At 46.7% G+C, this 14,584-nt stretch overlaps 2 protein-coding genes across 8 annotated transcripts in view; one reads left to right on the forward strand and one right to left on the reverse strand.

The window, feature by feature from the left end:
* The window catches only part of SAFB (scaffold attachment factor B), a 36,619-nt gene extending 27,735 nt beyond the window's left edge, over nt 1–8,884 (reverse strand). For 2 of the 3 annotated variants that reach the window (XM_034997331.1, XM_034997330.1), the window contains exons 1-2: nt 8,572–8,884; nt 5,535–5,619 (exon numbers count right to left, since the gene is read on the reverse strand). In XM_034997331.1, the coding sequence (XP_034853222.1) occupies nt 5,535–5,619; nt 8,572–8,760 (274 nt within the window). In that variant the 5' untranslated portion in view covers nt 8,761–8,884. Of the gene's footprint in view, nt 1–5,534; nt 5,620–6,324; nt 6,965–8,571 lie in introns of those variants that run through there. The other variant, XM_034997332.1, reaches the window with a different exon arrangement.
* A 269-nt stretch (nt 8,885–9,153) lies between these two features.
* The window catches only part of SAFB2 (scaffold attachment factor B2), a 33,913-nt gene continuing 28,482 nt past the window's right edge, over nt 9,154–14,584 (forward strand). For 3 of the 5 annotated variants that reach the window (XM_034997334.1, XM_034997336.1, XM_034997335.1), the window contains exons 1-2: nt 9,154–9,427; nt 10,603–10,690. In XM_034997334.1, coding sequence (XP_034853225.1) covers nt 9,242–9,427; nt 10,603–10,690 — 274 coding nt within the window. In that variant the 5' untranslated portion in view covers nt 9,154–9,241. The remainder of the gene's footprint in view (nt 9,428–10,602; nt 10,691–14,584) is intronic. The other 2 variants (XM_034997337.1, XM_034997338.1) reach the window with 1 other exon arrangement.

Genomic DNA, 14,584 nt, shown 5'->3' on the forward strand with positions numbered 1-14,584 from the left:
AAATACATAAATAAAATCTGAAAAGAAAAAGAAAATCACCAGTGGATAAGAATCAGTGGGTGCTAAAACTAGCTGAGGATGAATAAGATATTTACAGAAGTCTCAAGGTATCTTCCCCACAGATACAATTACAAAGGGTAAGATAGTAACTTTCCAGTGGAGAAACCTGACCAACAGCACTTTAAGTTACTCAAATGGACAGCATGTGCCTCCAGAGGATAAGCGGAGGAAGAGAATATGGAGGATGAGTGAAGTTTCTGGTACTGCTGACAAAAGTATATAATTTGAATCTAATGAGAGAGAGAGAAAAAATGAACAAGTAAATAAATCCCAATTCAAAAAACCTTCAAAGCCTTCAAAACAAATGGTCTGTACGCTTCAAAAATGGCAATACAGGAACACAACAAGTCTTAGAAACTGCCCCAGATAAAAGGAAACCAGAGAGACATGACAACTGAATGCAATGCATGACCCTGGATTATTTTAACTTTTGAGCTATAAAGAACCTAGTATCTAAAGAAGATGTCAGCTTTGGCAACTGTATCCATGTTAATGTCTTGATTTTGACAACTAGGTCTCTGTAATACCCTTGCTGTCAGGCAATACCGCAGTATGGGGGGCAAAGGGGCCCATGCCAGCCATTCGTTCTGAAATAGTTCAGAAATGAAAAAAAAAAACATACATACATACATAAGGAGGTGGGGGGAGGGTAAAGAAATTTAGTAAAATGATAACATCTGAGGAGGCTGGATGAAGGACACATGAAAATTTTTTCTGATTCTTGCATCTTTGCCCTAATATTAACCTGTGTCAAAACAGACAAACAGCCCAGCAGCAAAGATCAGAAAAGAGCTAAAAAGCAAACATAAACTTCGCTTTTCCAGTTACGTTTACTGTTCTGATAATTCAAAAGATTCTGCTTAAGAGATGACTGGTATGAAACTACTCTGGAGAAGTGCTGAGATTGCCTGACATACACTCTAGGATTGTGATTAAAATAATCAGTATGATTTCAAAGCATTTTCAGTTTCTTCAAACAGGTCAGAAGAATGAACCTTATTTTCATTAAACTCTTGCTAATATGTAAAAGGTTGTCGAAAATAATTCAGTAGAATGTACATACTTGCCGTACCAAATATCAAAAGGTACTGTAAAGCTCAGGAATAGAACAAATTATGCCAAGCAAAGAACCAGACACAAAAGAGTTTGTATTGAATGGTTTCATTTTACATGAAGTTCTATAACAGGCAAAACTAATCCATCATAAAGTAATAACAAACTTTTTGGGGGGGGGGATGGGTGTTAGGGGGCTTAGGGGAGTGTGACCAGGGAAAGGCACAAAGAATCAGTCAGAAATGGTCCATACTTTGATCCCTACCTACCTCACACCATATGCAAAAGTAAATTCCAAATGAACTCAACATCCAAGTTAAAAAAAACAAAACCATAAATATTACTCTACAACGTAGAACGTAGAATACTTTTTATAATTTTAAAGCAAAGGAGGACATTTTATTTTTTTACCTTTTTAAAATAACTAAACTTGGGCGCCTGGGTGGCTCAGTTGGGTAAGCGACTGCCTTCGGCTCAGGTCATGATCCTGGAGTCCCGGGATCGAGTCCCGCATGGGGCTCCCTGCTCAGCAGGGAGTCTGTTTCTCCCTCTGACCCTCCTCCCTCTCATGCTCTCGGTCTCAAATAAATAAATAAAATCTTTAAAAATAAAATAAAATAAAATAACTAAACTTTAAAAAAAGATTTTTTATCTATTTAGAGAAAGAGTGTGCAAATGTGCAGGAGTGGAGGGGAGGGAGAGAATCTCAAGCCGACTCTGCGCTGAGCCTGACGCGGAGCTCCATCCCACGACCACCCACAAGATCATAACATGGGCTGAAATCAAGAGTTGGATGCTTAACCGACTGAACCACCCAGGCACCCCAAGGAGGGCCTTTTAAAACACAACATAAAGTCTAGAAACCATATAGGACAGGTTGACAGTGCAGCCTGTATTAAAGATTAAAACTTGAATGACTATAACATCACGAAGAAGTTAAGTCAAATGACAAACTAGGAAAAAACAACTGCAACATTTTAAAGAGCAAGCCCTCAGAAGTCATCAGTAAGACAAACTCAGTAGAAAAGTGGGCAAAGGGCATTAAAAGCAGTTCAGAAAATACAGATGGCCCATTACCAGAAGCGGTTTAACCTGTAAAGAGATGTAAGTTAAAATTTTACCTGTGGAAAACTGCAGATAAATATAATACTTTTCTCCTACGTAAAAGGCAACACGTAACAAGATAAATAATCCTCAACATTCAGTGAGAATTTAAACAGGCACCCCCTCTCTGTTGTTGGTGGAGATATTAGCAGTACAGCTGGTTGGAAAAACTACTTGTCAGTAGCTATTTCAAAATAAAATGCACATATCCTTGACCCCGTAATTATACTTCTAATTAAGTTATCACAAAATAGGGCACCTGGGTGACTCAGTCAGTTGAGCGTCTGCTTTGGACTCAGGTCATGATCCAAGGGTCCTGGGGATCGAGTCCTGCGTAAGGCTCCCTGCTCAGCTAGGAGTCTGCTTCTCCCTTTGCCTCTGCCCCTCCCCACTGCTTGTGCTCTCTTGCTCACTCTCTCTCAAATAAAATATTTAAAAAATTATCAAAAAATGTATTCCTTTTTTTTTTAAGATTTTATTTATTTATTTGACAGAGAGCACAAGTAGGCAGAACAGCAGGGAGAGGGAGAGGAAAAAGCATGCTCTCCGCTGAGCAGGGAGCCTGATGTGGGGCTCGATCCCAGGACCCTGGGATCATGACCTGAGCCGAAGGCAGCCGCGTAACCGACTGAGCCACCCAGGTGCCCCCAAAAATGTATTTCTTTACACAGAGACATTTCTGGTTCATGGCAGCACTGAAAACTGGAAATGCCAAGTCAAAACTGGAAAAAATCTCAACAGTTTAATAACAAAGGAGACTGATGAACCAAACTGGTACATTGATAAGAAACGTTACAATAAGCTGTTTAAAAAAAGGTCTTTTTATACTTGCAGGCACTATGGAGATACGTCCTTAATGTGGTAAGGGAAAAAAACAATCTAAAAAATATTTTGTAAACTAAGACCTTTTCCTTAAGGAAAATATATGTGCATATTTTTTTTTTTTTTGACAGCGAGAGAGACAGCAAGAGAGGGAACACAAGCAGGTGGAGTGGGAGAGAGAGAAGCAGGCTTCCCGAGGAGCAGGGAGCCGGATGCAGGGCTTGATCTCCAGACCCTGGGATCATGACCTGAGCCGAAGGCAGACGCTTAACCGACTGAGTCACCCAGGCGCCCCTTTATATATTTATTTCTAAAAGACCACATACACACATAAAAGTCTGGGAAAGTATGCCCAACCTTCTAATAATGGGTTACCTCCTCACTAGGAAAAAAGGAGCTTCTACATTTCACTTAATGCTTGTATTTAAAAAACAAAACAAATTTTTTTATCAAAAAGAAAAGAAAACACAAAAAGAGGTCCAACACGCTCTATTTTCCATCAGTCTGTCTTTCTGTGATTTTCCAGTACTCTTTACCCTGGCAAAGACATTTACTTGGGCAAAGCCAAAAATGCACAATATACTATGGACCACAGAAGTGACTTCATTCCAAAGTGAGGTCACCTGACTGCTGTTGTCCAAGAGCTTACACCACACAGTGTGGCTGACAATTGGTCCCTGCTTCTTAAGACATTTCAAACCCAATTCTTCACCACTGGCCAGGTAATATGAATATTTCATTTTGTTTGGGGGCCTGAGCAACAAAGCCACCAATTACCAAGAGAACTTTTAGAACAGTTCAAATGCCCAGTTTTAGCTGATTCTTTCTTTTTTTAAAGATTTTTATTTATTTGAGAGAGAGAATGAGAGAGAGAGAGAGAGAGAGCATGAGGGGGGGAGGGTCAGAGGGAGTAGGGAGCCCAATGTGGGACTCGATCATCATGATCTGAGCCGAAGGCAGACACTTAACCGACTGAGCCACCCAGGTGCCCCTAGCTGATTCTTTCTTAGAACAGTAGTTGAGGGGCGCCTGGGTGGCTCAGTCGTTGGGCGTCTGCCTTCGGCTCGGGTCATGGTCCCAGGGTCCTGGGATCGAGCCCTGTATCGGGCTCCCTGTTCGGCGGGAGGCCTGCTTCTCCCTCTCCCACTCCCCCTGCTTGTGTTCCCTCTCTCGCTGTGTCTCTCTCTGTCAAATGAATAAAATCTTAAAAAAAAAAAAAAAAAAAAAGAACAGTAGTTGAATGTTATTGAATGAAATTACTAAGTAAATATTAAAGAACAAGAAAGACAAGGAAGATAGAGCCCCTCCCCTCAATAATCTCATTAACATGGGGCAGAGTGACATTAGCATTAAAGCAAGGTCTAAGGGGTACCGCCTGGGTGGCTCAGTCGGTTAAGCGGTTAAGCATCTGCCTTTGGCTCAGGTCATAATCCCAGGACCCTGGGACTGAGTCCCACATTGGGCTCCTTGCTCAGCAGGGAACCTGCTTCTCCCTCTGTCTGCCACTTCCCCTGCTTGTGCACTTGCTCATGTGTGCATATGCGGCTGCTCTGACAAATAAAATCTTAAATAAATAAATAAATAAATAAAACAAGGTCTAAGGAACCAGGTCATCATTGTGCGGAGGGCTGAAGGTAGGAGGAGTTGCTACTGGTGGGATCATAAGGCATCTGTTGATGAACAAGGACCTGAATGCAGACACATGGGGAGAGGGGTAGGCAAGGAACATAAGCACTGGGCAAAAGAGGACCAAGAGCGGGAAGCACATGTTCGGGGCCTGACTAAAGCCCAGGATGTAGTAGAGGAAGGCTGAAGGGGAGAAGAGGGAAACGGAGATTTGGGTCAGATGATAAACATCACTAATGCCATGTGGAATGAATGCATCATTTATGCACTAGGCAATTTTGAAAGCAATGTCTGTGAAAGAGACAACTGTTTTGGCCAGGTGGTATTTAAAAGAGAAGTCAGAGAAACAGGAGACCCAAGCAGTCCTAAATACTCTCTATGTAAAGAAGGTTAAGAGTCTGGATAAACAAGGGCTGCTGAGAGGCCTAATGAACCAATATGTTAATATCCCTTCCATCCTGTCTGAATTCCTAAGTACCAGAAAAAAAATACGCTAGAGAAATCTTTTTTTTTTTTTAAGATTTTATTTATTTGAGAGAGAGAGAGAATGAGAGACAGAGAGCACGAGAGGGAAGAGGGTCAGAGGGAGAAGCAGACCCCCCGCTGAGCAGGGAGCCCGATGCAGGACTCGATCCCGGGACTCCAGGATCATGACCTGAGCCGAAGGCAGTCGCTTAACCAACTGAGCCACCCAGGCGCCCCTACACTAGAGAAATCTTAAAGGAAATGCAAAGTTTCATTCCAGGCCCTTTGGATTCACAGGGTAGCTCACAGACCCCAAACACAGCCAACTAAACGGGCTCATTGGCAAAGGAAAGAATTGTGAAGAAAGTTCTTAACATTAGCAGTGCTTATAAAATCCTTCCTACCTTTGCTGGATCTCTTTGATGTCTTCTTGTTTCCTTCGGAGGTAATTTCAATCTCATCAGGATTACCCCCCTCATCTTCAATTGCCTAAACGGAAGGTTAAAAAATAGTTTAGCAAAAAAGGCAGCACGCAGACTCGACTTCCACGGAAACTTCAGGTTGCTGATCTGGAAAGGGCTTCCCCCCACCCATCTGTTGTCTTGCTCTACCTTGGAACAAAGGCTCTGGAGTCAACTTATTTCTTAGTACACCACAATCTAGTCCATCCTGGACTAGGGACCCAAGGGAACTCAAAAAGGAAAAAGCACACTCTTCCCTTTCCTATGACTTCACCCAGCGACGTGTTGTTCGACCCTCTGTGACTCCCTCTCCATGCCATGCCTACACTTGGCACTGTCTGGACAGAATACTCAGCTAACACTCACTCGGCTGAGATCGTACTGTGTGTGCCATGAGACTGGACATGACCCATATGACCTCATCAGATCACTCACATCTGTGACTGACTTCAAAGGTCTTGCTCTTAACCAGCAGGGGACCTACCTGAAAGGGTACAGAATTATAATGATCTCTTGGCAAGCCCCACCTCCCACCCAAGAGCTCATCATTCCTTTGAACAGCCCGCACCCACACTCAGCACAGCGCATAGCCCCAAGGCGGCCCGCAGCAAATGGTTACTGAGCCTGTCATCAGTGTTATCCTTGAATACTGGGCTTCGCTTTTAGGTTTTACTGATAACTCTTTCTCTCTTTACTGTACTATCCTATGAGCACAAGTTCTGTTTAAACCCACTTCAAATAGCATGTCTTTTTTCTAGACGGTTTCAGAAATTCCGATCTTCAGGAGTTTCTCAGCGTCGAAGTCTGAATTTGCAATGGGGCTTAGGGACTCCACATCTGAACTGTACCAGGAACAAAGAAAATCTCTCCTCTCTCCGAAGCCAGGGTGAGGAGAAGGAATTGGGATTTCTGCTCTGGGATCAAGGAAAACACAACCAGAAAGTCCCTCCCATTCTTCCTGGCAAAAGAGGATTCTGGAATACTGCTAGAACTGCCCCAGACAGGAGGTGTACCATTTTGCCCCTCAATATGTCTCCTCTGGGTGCAGTGTTTACAGGATCATCCCCAGGGACACTGTAGGCTATGAGTCATCCTTACAGAGCTCAGGAAACTACTCTTTGTGCTCCTTCCGCCTTTTCCTCATTTGCCCTTTCTGGAAAAATCACACACACAAAAAAGGGGACACTAACTAAACTAGACGGTAGAAGTAAAAAACAAAATCAGTTAATTCTAGACTCACTTGGATAAGGTAGCATATTAACATAGTCGCTGATATTTATGTCCTATGACCACACCCCTAAGAAAATGAAAACAGGGAGAAGAAATGAAGAATGGCTCTGAGATAATAGTGATGGAGGATCCTTGAAGTCACATACCAGTTTCAGCAACCAATCTGACAGGAAGGTTCAATGCCATCCTATCAGCTTTGCAGTCTTGCAGACTGAGTAAAAAGGATAAGGGTCCCAGTTTGGCTCTGCTGACTGGAGGCCCTGCTGGCAACCCTCAACCTTCCACCATTTTTTCTAGAACATCTTGGTCGACGAACTACCTGCCCCAACTTGAGTAAAGAAGTTCGTATCCATAGTGAAACAAACACAAGATCAAGTTAGAAAAGCCCAACTGACTGTGGACTAATCAACCCACCATTTTCAAGCCCTAGCTTCCTCATTCAGAAAATGGGAAACAATCCCTACTTCCCCTTAATAGCAATCCGTAATAACTAATGCCCTGGTCTTCAGTTGTTCGGGAGCCAGGAGGGTGCAGAGAGTCACAAATCACACCGTCTGCAGGGGTTGGGGGTAGCGATGCTGCGATTACACGAGAGAGGTCCCAAGACGAGAATAGGTCAATGGGAGAAAAACAAAAAAGCCAACGAGAATATGAAAAAAGGGAAGAAGGACCCAAACATTTAATTAACTGCTCACGCTTTTCACACCCATCCCTCAGAACCCCTCAAGGTAGGGATAAGAGTCCTGGTTTTGCAAATAACAAATGATGGCACAGAGAAAAAAATGAATTGTGTCAACGATCGTATCTTCACGTACCGGGCGGCACGCCAAACCCGTTTCGTGCAATCTCGTTTGATCCTAACACGAAAGCACGATCTTTCCTTCTCTTTACAGGATCAACAAGCTGAGAGAGCGTTAAACGCCTTCCGTGCCCAAGATCAGGCCTCTGAGACCCGGAAGAGACCCAAGGCCAGACACAGGGACGAGAGCCCCCACTCTGCCTGCCTCCTAGCAAAGTCCTGAAGCCGTCTTCACGTTCTCCCCACCAACGTCTCTTACGTTTCTGCTCGCTATCGCAACAGTACTTCCTTTTCCGTGCTATTTCCCCGACCTAGAGCTTGCAAATTCACAAACCGCTTTTTTTTTTTTTTTTTTAACCTCTGAACAGGCTCTTGGCACATTTGCCCAGTCAACTAGATCCCTCTTCAAAGTGCGTCGACCCTAACGGGCCACGGAGCATCGGAATCTCCAGAGGAAGCCCCGCGGCCAGCGCGGGCGCAGAAAAGCGCCCGGCCTGGGTCCCAGTCCCTACGCCTCGTCTCCACGGCCGTGTGACCTTGGCCGAGTCCCCCCACCTCGCCCCAGAAGTGAGGGCTTCCGGGTTTCCCGTCATTTTTGGAGGCTAGGGTGGGCCGCCGAGAGGAAGGCCCTCCGCGCAGTGGCCGGTGAAGAAAACAGGAACCCTCGGCCTGGGGGCCTTGCCGTCCGCCGCCGCAAGGCCGCGGCGCCTTCGCCGGTTCGCGCCCAGACATTCCTTCCTTCCCAGGGCGGCGCTGAGGTTCGCACCCGAGCCCAGCAAGGCTGGGAGCTCCCGCTAGGGCCTGGGAAGAGTCGGGAGAAGCCCGGAGCTCCCGGCCAGAGGCAGGCCCCACAAGGGACCGGGGGCGGACCCCGAGACCAGGGGACCGCAGTCGCGGCCGCCAGGACCCCCTTCTCTTCTCCTGCCCGCCCCCGCAGGGCCCCAGCTCCACCTTTTTGAGCCGCTCCATCAAAACGCTCTTATTGCCGCTCGAGTCCAGATTCCGTTTCCTCAGCTCCGCCCGCAGATCGATCACCCGCAGATCGCTGAGCCGCCGCGTCCCGGTTTCCGACGAGGCAGAGCTCAAAGCCGCTGCGCCCGCCGCACCCGAATCGCCTAGTCCTGAGAGAGTCTCCGCCATTCCAGGGACCGTGGCTCCGCCGCCCACTTCACACAGAACCGGGCCGGTTTTATCTGGGCACCTAGCACAAAATGGCGCCGCCTGCGAGGGAACCGCTCCAGCCGCCCTGGCGCGCCTCCCTTCTGCGCAGGCGCACCCGGCGCGGAGCCGACGCTGCCGGTCGCGTGTGCACATGCGTGGTGAGCGCTCACAGGGATGTGCGCAGGCGCATTGCATCTCGCCAGCCTCCCGCCGCGAACGGCCGTGACACATGCGTGCTGCAGTTACGGCGCCTGCGCGTTGTGGTGGGGAACGTGCGGTTGGTCGACGCGCGAGCGCGCGTGCTGTTAAGAAAGTTGGCATGTGCGGCACGCATGCGCTGCCGGAAAGCGGGGCGGGAGGAAGCGAGTGCGTTTTCCTCTTAGGCGGCGCCATTTTGTGCTCAGAGCCGCTACAGCCGCCGGCGGTGTGGGAAGTGGGTGGCGGGGACGCGAGACCTGGGATGGCGGAGACTCTGGCAGGGTCCGGCGAGTCGGGTTCTGGCACAGCCGCTGTCGGGTCGGGCACCTCGGAGGCTGGGACGCGACGGCTGAGCGACTTGCGGGTGATAGACCTGCGGGCGGAGCTAAAGAAGCGGAACCTGGACACGGGCGGCAACAAGAGCGTCTTGATGGAGCGGCTCAAGAAGGTGAGGCGGCTCGACGTCCCGGGGTGGAGCAGGGGGCCGCGGCACGCCCCCGCGCCCACCTGTCACCGCGATTCTCGGACGCGGGCCCCCCTCCACCGTTCCCCCTTGTGACCGACCCCGGCCCGAGCTCGCGGGGACCACGGGGCCCGGCTGTGTGACCTTGGCCCGTCACCGCCCCTCTCTGCCTCGCTTTTGATCCTCCTTCCAGCTGGTCGCCTCAAGAGTGCCGAAAGCGCGTCCTTTTCGCCGCCGGGTGGCCGCCTGGACTTCTTCCGGGCTCCAGCTGGAGACTCGGTTCTGTGACCTTGGATAGGTGCCTTCTCCCTGCCCCTCAGTTTCCTCCCCTGGAGCACGGCTGAGTAAAGAGCATTTGCGATCTTAAGGAGAGGGAGTTGTGCTTGTTAATACTCCAGGACTTCTGTTCTTGTCATGCCCTCCCCTCCACCGCTATTCTTCACGGCTTCTGGTTAGTGCCTCGTAGCCTTTCTCGCTCTCCCTGGGATAGATGTCTCCCCAACGTGCCTCCTAGAGTGTTGCTCCACCTCCCTGCTTCTTTCTTGCACCGTTTTGTGTTTATGCCCCACCTGGCCGCACTCAACCCCACGTTGAGTATGGAGGAATAGCTGTCTCCCCAACCGGAGCAAGCTCGTTGCAGAGCTTGGGTTTACCGTTGAGTGTCCAGTGCTGTGCCAGGCCGGAGGAAGGTGCTGAGCAACCCTACACACAGACACACACACACACACACCCCACTCCCAGTCTGTCTGGTGGGTTTTCTCCCCAGAAGTCAAGCGTGGCTTGTGGAACACCACTCAGCCCTTTACAGATGGTGCACTTAGTGGACCTAGTGCCGCATCTCTGTTACTGTTACCGTTATTAAAGTGGAGGGTTGGGCAATGTCTAGTTTAAGGGCCATTTTGGAACTGGTCATTGACCTGGACCCTGGAGCCCCAGTTCATACACCCCTTTGTCTTTTGTGCTTAGGGCCCAGAGAGAACCAAGTTGTGCTGGGTTCATCCTGTGCCTTTTGGGCTGGCAGCCCAGAGAGCAGAACCAGAGTTGTTGCTCTTTGCAAGGAAGTGTTTGACTTTGTTTGCTGGGAAGTTGTTACTTAACAGAGAACAATGTGTGCCCTGCAGGTCTCCACAGTGTTGTAAAGTTTCATCTCTTCTTAATAGGCCGTTAAGGAAGAAGGGCAGGATCCTGATGAAATTGGTGTCGCGTTGGAAGCCACAAGCAAGAGGACAACAAAGAGATGTATTAAAGGTATCTGCTTGTATTTATTGCTGCTGGAGGCCTGAACGTGTAGAGAACTTACTTACAGATTAGTTTTTTAACACCGCCTCTGTCCTCTGGGCCCAGAGAATGTCTTTGGCCTTCATTGTTCCCATCTAACAAGTAGGCTTGGTTTTCACCACCTTACAAGTAGCTCTGTCAGGAGTGCTGGGAGGAGTAGAGAGATATGCAAGTGTTACATAAATTTTGCCTTAAAGACATTTTAGCTCTTGTCATCGGGATTCAAAAACAACCAGAGTAAGGCACATTCTTAAAGCTGCTCTGAGCAACCAAATACACTACGTGACTTTATTCCTGGGAAGTTGAAAAACGGGGTTTTAAACCAAAGAAAAGGACACCAATCTGAGACGGAGTAGAACCGACTATCTTTAAGGATACAGAACAGGTTGTTGGAGTATTTTCATGCAGCCTTTTTTTTTAACCAGTGAGGTTTTGTTTTGTTCTGTTTTGTTTTTTTAAGATCTTATTTTGAAGTAATCTCTGCATCCGACGTGGGGCTCGAACTTACAGCCCTAAGATCAAGAGTCACATGCTCTACCAACTGAGCCAGCCAGGTGCCCCACAGTGAGATTTTTTTTTTTTAATTGAGATATACTTCACATCTATAGAATTCACCCATTTACAGTGTACACTTCATTACATTTTAGTATATTCACAAAACTATGCGACTGTCAACACTATTTAATTCTGGAACATTTTCATCGTCACAAAAAGAAGCCCCTGTGCCTATTAGCACTTGCTCCCCATTTCCCCCTCCTGCAGACTCGCAGTGTGTAATTGACCGTTCAATTTCATATAAATAGCAATATGTGGTCTTCTGTGCCTGCTTATTCTGTTGAGCATGTTTTCAAGGTTCATTCACTTTGTGACATAGATTAGTGCCTCATTTCTTTTTGTGGATGGTACTAGCTAATTTTGGAAGTATTTAATTCCCTGAAACTTTGAAACCTTGTTACCCTCCCTGGCTTTCATCCTCATTTTTATATGGGTGAGGACAATATAATTGGGACCTTCCAGGTGATGGGGATTATTTTCTTGAAAGGTGCCAACATAAAATTGTCATGGCTGGATGTACCCTGTTCATCTGAAGAAGACTTAAACTTAGGCAGTGGAGGACAGATGCTTAGAAAGGGAAAAGAAACCAGCTTGTAGCCTTTTCAGTAACTTTAATTTACTTTATATAAGTGCTTTTTTTTTTTTTTAAGATTTTATTTATTTATTTGACAGAGAGATAGACAGAAGAGCACAAGCAGAGGGAGTGGCAGAGGGAGAGGGAGAAGCAGGCTCTGCACTGAGCAGGGAACCCGATGCGGGACTCGATCCCAGGACCCTGAGATCATGACCTGAGCCGAAGGCAGACGCTTAACCATCTGAGCCACCCAGGGGCCCTATAAGTGCTTTTCTAGAAAGACTTTTCCGTGACTCATCTGTTTAAAACTTTGTGTGTTTTATTTATTTTTTAGGATTTTATTTATTTGACAGAGAGATAGCGAGAGGAGGAACACAAGCAGGGGGAGCGGGAGAGGGAGAAGCAGTCTTCCCGCCGAGCAGGGAGGCCGACATGGGACTCGATCCCAGGACCCTGGGATCATGACCCAAGCCGAAGGCAGATGCCTAACGACTGAGCCACCCAGGCACCCTTTTATGTGTGTTTTAAAAGCTTAAACTTTTTAGTTAGGTTATATAGAGGAGTTACATTTAAGCTGGATTTTAACACCTCGATGTGATTTTGCTGCTCTTGTAATGGTCAAGTATAAATGCTGACTAGTCAAGTGAGTGCAGACTGAGAGGTGTGTGTCGATTTAAAAGTTCTTAGTGGAGGGCGCCTGGGTGGCTCAGTCGTTAAGCGTCTGCCTTCGGCTCAGGTCATGATCCCGGGGTCCTGGGATCGAGTCCCACATCGGGTTCCCTCCTCGGCGGGAGGCCTGCTCTCCCTCTCCCACTCCCGCTGCTTGTGTTCCTGCTCTTGCTATCTCTCTCTCTGTCAAATAAATAAATAAAATCTTTAAAAAATAAATAAATAAATAAAAATTAAAAAAAATTAAAAAAATAAAAGTTCTTAGTGGAAGTTTTTAAGATAGGTGCTCCTTTAAAACTTGAGAGGTTCAGTGTTTACTAATCAAAGTGTTCTTGGCTCTTAACAGGGATTTTTGCATCTTTAAGACAAACCAAACCTTAGCCGAGTGCTTCCAGTGTGTGTCTGAATGTCTGGATTACGGTTTAGGTGATGGTAAAACTGCTTGAAGTTACCGTTTTGTCAAAAAAGCTTTAATAGTACTTACTTTTGTTTGTATAAAGGGATGTTGGTCCCAGTATAGATGTAGCTGGGATTAGAAGGGCACTGGTCCTTTCCCTTTCCGTTTTTACTGAGAAGTCACCAAAGGCCCAGACAGGAAACAGGTGGCCAGGGCCCTGGGGCAAAGAACAGCTCCTATAGGTAGTTGAGCTAGCATGTTCTTTGTAGGTGTCCGCACACATAGTTACATGAAGCACTGGACCCTCATGGTGTCCTGTTCGAAATTAGGTCTTCAAGATTACATAAAAGTTAAAAGGGCTCAGTCAGTTAAGCATCTGCCTTCAGCTCGGGTCATGATCCCAGGGTCCTAGGATCGAGTTCCTCATTGGGCTCCCTGCTCAGCGGCGAGGAGCCTGCTTCTCCCTCTCCTGCTCTCCCAGCTTGTGCGCTCGCTCTCTCTCTCTCTCTCTCTCTGTCAAATAAATAAATAAGATCTTTAAAAAAAGAAGTAAAAAATAAGCTAAACTTTCTGAGAAAAAACTTCATTATGAGTTAGAACAAGAGACCTTCTCTTGTCCTAACTCATTTAAACAGGCAACATTTTTGAAGCTTGTGGGTATGTTTTGAAAGATTACAATTTTGAGTTAGGTTTTCTAGCATCTTGGTCCCCCGCCCCTTCAGCTTTTAGTTAGCTGAAACCAGGCCCTTGGAACTGGGGCCCGGCCTCTCCGCCCAGCGTTTGTCGTCCCCCCTCCTTTAGGGCACTTTGGAAAGGTCTGCATCTCTCCTGTTGACATCCATTGTGGGAACTGCTGGCTACCATTTAAAGGCACTGAAAGTGGGTGCTGCTACCAACCATTTTTAGGACCTCTTTTAAGAGCTGAACCAAATTCTCACGTGTCAACTGCAGCTAATAAACCTGGTGGTGTTGTGGGGAGTATTAGCTGAGAGAGCACAGTGCCTGACACTTAGTAAAGCCACACATCTTGAATGAGTATTCGTAATGATGGTGCAGAAGGCGCTTCAGGGGTACACACTGCAGTTTGGGTCTTTACTCAGAGATTGATGTCTCCTGTTTAGTTTTCTCATTTCAAAAAATTATAAAAAGGGGCGCCTGGGTGGCTCAGTTGGTTAAGCGACTGCCTTCGGGTCAGGTCATGATCCTGGAGTCCCGGGATCGAGTCCCGCATCGGGCTCCCTGCTTGGCGGGGAGTCTGCTTCTCCCTCTGACCCTCCCCCCTCTCATGTGCTCTCTCTTATTCTCTCTGTCTCAAATAAATAAAATCTTAAAAAAAAAAAAATTACAAAAAGGGTACTTCTAGACACTTCAGAAAATGTAAGAAGTATGCATATGAAAATAAAATTATCTCTGATGTTATCACCCTGTATTTTAATCCCTGTTGGTGACTTCCTGAGTCGTTCCCGTGTATATTTTATAAATGCATTTTCACACTTCATTGTATACATGCTGTTTAATAAAAGTAGAACTACTGTATATGGTTTTTTAATTTTGTGGGCATTTTCCTGTGGCATTCAATATTCTTTATATTTGGAAGCATAATTTTTTTTGAAGTTGTAAGACACTGTATGGTGGGCCACAGTGTTTTGCAAACTTGGCACTGTTGACA

Source organism: Mirounga leonina, unplaced genomic scaffold (genome assembly GCF_011800145.1).
Source record: "Mirounga leonina isolate KUSES-001 unplaced genomic scaffold, KU_Mleo_1.0 Mir_94, whole genome shotgun sequence".
NCBI lineage: Eukaryota > Metazoa > Chordata > Mammalia > Carnivora > Phocidae > Mirounga > Mirounga leonina.